Consider the following 7,086-nt stretch of genomic DNA (forward strand, 5'->3'; position numbering starts at 1 on the left):
ACCGCCAGTTTATTTTAGTACCAAACCTTAACTTTTATGTAATATGAATTATATGGATGTAATGAGTGTAAAATGTCCAATAAGATGTGCTGGACCCACCTCCTCGCTGTTGTGACCCTAAAGTAAAAGCAGACCTCAGGTTTACCTGCACTGCTTCCTCTTCCTCACAGGAGAGCAAAGCACAAATAAAAAGGGGCAGAGATACAAAGTACAACTCACAAAATAAAAGTCCGGTTTATTGTCAAACAACAAACTTTGCACATACATCAAAACAGGCCGTCATAAAACAAAAAGTCGCTGACAAAAACAAAACCAAAAGAAAAAAACCAAAAGAAAGGAAAAAGAAAAGAGGCTCTTTTCTTTGGCCTTACCCTCCCATACAAACAAACTAGTTATGGTACAGCTAAAGTACATACATTAAATTTACTGGAATGCTCTGAGTTCAACGGCTTAAGAGGTTGTCTTTCATGTTTTTATTCATTTTATTTTTTTACACGTTTTTCTAAGATCTGTTGAGATATCGTAACATGGTCAACCAAGTAAAATCTTTCGTTAGAGAAGCACCGATTTGGTCTGACGGGATCGCTGCCGAGAGAGAAACTGCCCCCCTCCCCTCTCCTAACAATATGTACAAAAATATAAAATGTAAATAAAAATACAAACAAATTCTCCTTTTGTGTTGTTGCTGAAGAGAAGCCGGATTTCTGCGTCGTCGATGCGGTGGCGGGTTCCTCTAGAAAATTTGTCTCGCAGCGTCGAGGGGAGCTCGGGTGGGTGTGGGCGTGGCGGGTGTTTGTTGAACTCTACTTGCTAATGACCATGTTGGATTTTTTTTATTATTATTATTTTTTCCTTTAAATCAGTCCTCCAGCCCCTCCACCTGCGACATAGAAAAATGGTCAGAGGTGAAGAATCAGGAAGTGGTTCAGCAGGATGGCGCGGGGGAAACGCATCAATCGTCATCGTCGGTTTTCTGCTTCTTGGTTTCGACGTCGTCCTGAAAGAAGAGAAGACGGTGGCGGGTTAGACCGGCGCCTGCTGGGTGTCACGGCGACGCTCGATTTAAGGGCGTTTAAGCGCCGCTGCCTCACCTCGTCGTCGTCCTCGTCATCCTCAGCTGCCCGTTTTGTGCCACCCTCAATCTCGTCGTCGTCCTCCTCCTCATCTTCCTCATCACCTACAGGACAGAAGTTGAAAGGTGAGAAAGACTAACAAGAGTTCTTTATTTTTTTTTTTTTTTAAAAGGCAAATAAGCCTTCAAGCTACCTTCTCCATCATCTTCCTCTTCTTCCTCGTCCACCTCCTCGTCCTCCTCGTCATCTACCTCGGGCTCACCGTTCTCCTCATTCTCCTGGAAAATACAAAAATGGTTAAAAATGTCCGACTCTGTGCAGAGAGCTGCTGCGGCGGCGGCGATGGCGCTCACCTTCCCATTGGTGGCGGCGTCTTTGCCGTTCTCCTTCTCCTCCACCAGCTTCTTCTCTTTCAGGTCCTGGAAACAAACAGAAGCAAACATCAGAAACTGAACCTGCTCATCTGCCCAGCAAAACGCGCTGCTGGGTTTAGACTCCGCCCACCGCTACCTGCCCTTCTACCTACTGGCCTACTTAGCAGCGTCCCAGTGCTTGCTGGGAGCTGCACGTTTTTCTGCCTTCCTATTTAAACACCATATTGGTCTCCGCAGATCCTCCCCCCACCTCTTCCCTCTCCTCCCACTCCATCCCCTCTAATGTGTTGTAATCTGATACTTTGATGTGGCCCGCGGGGCATTCTGGGTATTGTAGTCTTCTATGGGCCGCTGTCGCCGCCATATGTCACGAGACACGCCCGGGAGAGGCACTGCAATACCCAGGATGCACCCCGTTTAAAATAACACAGGAGGGCGCAGGAGCAGGGAGGGAGCAGGAGGAGGGGTCGGTGATGGAGGAGGAGGAGGCGGCGGAGAGAGCGCGATGCACGCTGCTGCTACTGCTCGTTGTAACGGAGGCAGGAAAGGACAATAGAAGACGACACATGGCAGGCGAGCGAAGACACGGCACCTTCCGCCTCCGTGCTCGAGCTCAGCGCGCACTAACGCCGCTTCTCTTCCTCGTTTTGTTCCCTCATAGCCTATTATCCCCGCCACACGCGCGCCTCACGCATCCACACGTAGGCTGTTATTGATTAATTGCTCTCCATAATCTTATTGGTTGAAATCCATTAAGCTGTTAAGCGGCAGGAGGAGAGCAGCCTGGCCGCGCGCTGCGCGTAAAAACGCGCCTGTGCGTAAAAACGCTCCACAACTAAAAATAGTGAACAGGCTCCCCGGATTACCCGCGCTAATGCCTGTCCAACTTTTCCCCTCGACACCTTCACCACCTCCTCCAAATGGACATTTGTTACAATCGCTCAGAATTATCGGGCTCGCTGCTGCTCTGATTCCCGGGATGATCGCGGTCCGCGGAGCCACAACTCCCCCCGCGGGGGCGATTAAACTTTTACCCGATCTGATCCAAAGTCCACGCGCACAAAAACTCGCGTTTTCACAACAAAAGCAGCTCAAACGTTTAAACGGAGGAAAAACCCGCAGAAAGAGGGGAAAACCAGCAACGTCACATCACACCTCCACAGCCCGGCCACGCGCGCTCACACACGCACACACACACACACACACACACACACACACAGAAAGAAGTGGCTGCATTACAAAAAAAGAAAGAAAAGTTTCCCCTGAGACCGAAGCGCGCCCTGCAAACAAGCCCCGAAAACACCAAAGCAAAGCGGAAGCCCCGCGCTCACAGCCGCTCACGCGCTCCGGGAGCGGAGACCGGAGCAGCTGAGGCTGGAGCAGCGGCGGCCGCCGACCTTCCGGAGTCGGTAAACAAACGGGGTCAGACGGTGCAGGCAGATCGGTGGCGTTAACAAACGGGCTCACGGAAATAAGAAATAAAAAAGGCGGGAGGAAAAGTGCAGAACCGAAAGTTCAGCGGAGGACTACGCACCGCCTGACGCGCTGTCCTCCATTCAAACGGAGCAAACCCCGGGCTGGAGGTCCGCGTCCACGCATCCACCGGCCGCTCACTCCGTCACCGCTCCCGGTAATGCGACCCGACCGAGTCCCTGCACCGGGAACGGAACCTCCCCTCGATCTATACGCGTTAAGAGCCCGAGATGCAGGATAGATGTGCGCGGCGCCCCGGCGCTCACAACGAGCCCGAAAACCCCGCGGGGAGCGAGCCGGGGGACCGGAGCTGCTCGGTGTCCGGGTCCCGCTTGGATGTGCGCGTGGAGCACCGAGCTGCTGGCAGAAACAAAGACCCGCGCAGACCGGGACGCTCCGGACAATGAGCCGCGGCGCTTTAACGCTGCCCGTGATGCGGTGCCGAGACCCCCCACTTCCCTCTACACACAGAGTTCAGGGGGAAAGACGCGAACACCGACTTTTCTTCTCCACCTCAGACTCCACAGAGTCCGAGCGAGCGCGAAGCGACGACGGAGAGGTTTTAAATGTAGGTTAGAGCCTGGAGAGCTTTATTCTTGTAAGGGGGCTCCGCGGAGACACGGCCCCGCGAATGGAGGTTTGCGGGGGCTTACCTTGGCAGAGATATCCGAGCCGGAGTCGACCTGTGTGTCTGCCATTGTTTAGTAGAATAAAATAAAGGACGGCTGAAATGAAAGGTTGAATAAAGTAAATCCCCTCGTCTCGGTTAGCGGATCAATCAGTATTATATTGTGCCAGTGGCCAATGCTTCTGACGGCCGAGCCTTTAATATAGGCTTGTGGGCGGGGTCTTCATGAGGTCGGTGGTCTCTGATTGGCCAGAGGCTCGGCAGAGGTGTTCTCCTAGCGCGTAGAGTAACAATGGATAGGATTTCTTAACCCAAAGGCCACGCCCCCTCCTATTCTATCGCTGCAACCGTCCCTTTCTCCCCTAAAACAATAATCAGAGTCGATAAAAGCCCACAAAACGGACCGGAGCCGGAACCGTGGCAGCTCCACAGCACCGTGAGCGCAAGAAAATCGAGTTTCCGTCGAGTTACGCAGTAAATATGTCGAATCGAGAGCGCTTCGGTTGACGTAGTGTCACTTTGATTGATTGATGTGCGTCTGGACGAGTCAAGCGGCGACTTCAGACGGTTTCTCCCGCCCACCGCCGCGACGGGGGAATAGAGGCGAAGTGTTTGGGAGGGAAACGTGGACGACACGGATGTTATTACGGATTAAATCGGGCTTTTCTCCCCAAAAGTTAGTGTCACATCTCAAGCTCCATGTGAACAACATCAGTCAGATACAAGGCGCTCAGAGTGTAAATGTGGAGCGGCGCCGCCATGTCACATCGCAGCTCTTCGTCGCCCCGCCCCTTCCCGACGTCCATGTTTGAAACTCATCCCTGTATGTGCGCACTTGACACTCTTGAGGGCTTTTTTTTTTTTTTTACATAACAGCCCATAAATTCGTGCGCCAAGGTCGAGACACAAATAAACACAGTGCCCGTCGAACAACACACACACAGCCGGCTCTGACGCCGTGATTCGGGCTGTTCGGGCTCAGTGAGCGGGTGCAGTGAACAGTGCTGGTGGCTCATTTCCTCCGCCTCCATTGTTAGGACCCACAGAGAAATGCCCCGCCGTGGAGGAGGGAAAAAAAGCAGTGCGACATAAAAGACATGCGATGAGAGAAGTGCGGAAAATAATTATAATGTGCTCATGAACTGACGCGCATTCTTATGAAACACAAGGGCAAACACGTATTTTCCTTACCGACTTTTGTACACATGGCTTTTACAAGCTGAACTGAGAAGGACAAAGCGGCACGCAAAAAAGGGTAGCCGCCATTGCTCAGTGTTGATGGGGGATGGGAGCAAAGTGTGCTCCGGTAACAGGCAGCCCACATTCACATTCTACTCTGATGACGCACTTGGCCGCAGAGGACGGCTCGGATTGGTCGGTTAAGTGGAATAAACACGGCTTTGGCGCACGGCAGGCGCTGATTGGTTACCGCCGACGTCCGTCAATTCGAAACTAGGCTCAGTCGGCTGGCGGTAAAGAGCGGGCCCGGATGCTGGATCCGGACTGTGCTTCCATCAGTGTAGAGTTTCAGTTCTGTCTTTGACATGTTTGATTTCCCAGTTGTTGCCTTTTAGTTTTAGCGCCACGATCTCTGAGAGACACTCATTATGCTTAATTGTTTGGAAAAGCCGGGCTCTTCATGTTTCATTAGGCTGTATTATAAAATATTTAAACAGGTATCAGAGAGAGCAGATGGAGGCGGTGATCCTTCAACAGAACCAAACTCTGTCTCCCTGCTGCATCCATCTAACCACGTTTTGAGTGTGTGGAAAATATGAATTTGCTGACATGCACCTGCAGCGCGTCGACCTGTTTATGTGTTGATTTTGAACTTGTGCATTAAAGCCCAACTTTTATACTGTGCATTACATTCATATACTGAGTAAAGATGATGGATGTAGCTAATGTGATGAGCCATCCCTTACTGAATCGTCCAGAAGCGTCTTGGTGTTGAAACCAGACGAGAAACTTGATACTGCCAGGAGTTTTAAGTCACATGCTCGTACCCCGAGTCATTGTCATATTTGACTAACAGAGATCGTTATTTAAAAAGGAACACTATAAGGTATTGATTGCGACCATAGAGCCACCAGGAAAGTCTTTAATGAGGTTATAGATTGGGAGAGCCAAAGGTCAATGTGTCAAAGACAACTAAACCATCCAGAGGAGTCGCCCCCTGTTGGCCATTATATAAGAAAAAAGTACTTTTCAGAACCCGAAGCTATGTCCGAATTTTAACCTTGCAGGTAAATGTCTGTATTTTCGGGCTTAGGCTGCATTAAATCTGGTTTCCATGGTAACACCAGATGTAAAACACAACAGCAAAGTAAAAAAGTTCCCAAGAAAAGTTCCTGATGATTCTGAAGACACAGATCATTCGCAGGAACTATTATAGTTTAAAACAAGTGAAAAAAATCATCCTATGTGTCGAATCGAGAGCGCCGTGTGACCTCAGTAAACGCTATCATCAACAGCTTGTGGTCTCACTCGTGTGTTTCAACTCTAATCAAAGTCCATTAGTTCCCAGAAGGACAGTAAAGCTGGGTGTGATCGACAAGTCGCTAGCGTATAAGCATCCAGTATCCCTCTAATGTGACATCTTCTTAAGATAAGATGATGATGGTCAGTGGGCTCAGCTTCAGTCTTTACAAACTAACAGGTGACATCACGATGGCTACGTCCATCATTTATTCATCATGTGACTTCAGCATCCTACTGTAGAGTCAAAACCATCAGCTGTGTTAGCACAGAAACTAGCAGAGATGACGTATTTCCATCAGGTTTGAACTTCTTTTAAAGATGTCCTCTTTTTCTTAAAACATGAACTACACCCCAATAAAACATTGACTATTAAAATCATAAAACCAGGCTCGGTTTCCAGAAAAGAAGAAACTTTGTAAATGTAGAGTTGACAAATCAAACATGCACGTGGCTCGTAGATGTGCATTACTGCCTGCATCAGGCTCACCAACTGCAGACAAGACTGATGATGTCTTCTAAACTTCTGTGTGTTCGACACATTGGAAACTGAAAGAAGCCCGAAATGTTTTCTTAAAGTAAACAAAGTAACACAATTAATCAATTATAAGCAGAAAAGAGTAACAGAGTTGGTCAGTCAGATTCAGTACTGATTTGGTGCACCAGAACCCGTCCGTCGGTCCATCTCCGAGTACCAAACAAATCCGTTGGATTAACGGCCGTGCAGAGCGGTCAGCTGCGTCTGGCCTCCAAAGCTCTGAGTTTGCGGCGTGTCAATTGGTTGTAGATAACTTGATTAACCACAGATCTGAATTTGAATCACAGAAGATCAATATCAGCTGAGACAGGTACTTAATGTTCAGGAGAAGCAGAAGAAAGACTGCTGTTAGTTTAGTTTAATTCAGTGATAAATAAATGGTAAATAGCCTGTATTTGTATACTTAGGCTTTACTTAGTCCAATAACACACTTTGGTTCTCAGGTTGGTCGGACCATGCTGGGTGTCAGCTGGTCCTCCTTTGCCATAACACAGCTGAGCATGCCGCCGCTCACAGTTTGTA

The 7,086-nt window shown here is 49.2% G+C and overlaps 1 protein-coding gene across 1 annotated transcript; it reads right to left on the reverse strand.

The window, feature by feature from the left end:
* Positions 1–209: 209 nt before the first annotated feature.
* On the reverse strand, positions 210–3,736 carry LOC146686896 (uncharacterized). The gene is made up of 5 exons (XM_085440165.1): positions 3,574–3,736; positions 1,427–1,492; positions 1,267–1,351; positions 1,092–1,177; positions 210–997 (listed from the first exon to the last, which is right to left on the reverse strand). Exons 1-5 carry the CDS (start codon positions 3,616–3,618, stop codon positions 953–955), a joined length of 327 nt encoding a protein of 108 aa, XP_085296291.1. The 5' UTR covers positions 3,619–3,736; the 3' UTR covers positions 210–952.
* Positions 3,737–7,086: the final 3,350 nt, after the last annotated feature.

The sequence above is a fragment of the Copadichromis virginalis genome, linkage group LG18 (assembly GCF_057382275.1).
Source record: "Copadichromis virginalis isolate Kocher_CV1m ecotype Utaka linkage group LG18, C_Virginalis_male_GT1.1, whole genome shotgun sequence".
In the NCBI taxonomy this organism is placed as follows: Eukaryota; Metazoa; Chordata; class Actinopteri; order Cichliformes; family Cichlidae; genus Copadichromis; species Copadichromis virginalis.

What these genes read in the sequence shown, in the direction of transcription:
- LOC146686896 (XM_085440165.1), bottom strand. Translation starts at nt 3,618, where the DNA reads ATGGCAGACACACAGGTCGACTCCGGCTCGGATATCTCTGCCAAG. An exon ending in AGAGGAAGATGATGGAGAAG is followed by an intron (nt 1,178 to 1,266) that starts GTAGCTTGAAGG and finishes TCTGTCCTGTAG; the next exon opens with GTGATGAGGAAGATGAGGAG. An exon ending in ATGACGAGGACGACGACGAG is followed by an intron (nt 998 to 1,091) that starts GTGAGGCAGCGG and finishes CTCTTCTTTCAG; the next exon opens with GACGACGTCGAAACCAAGAA.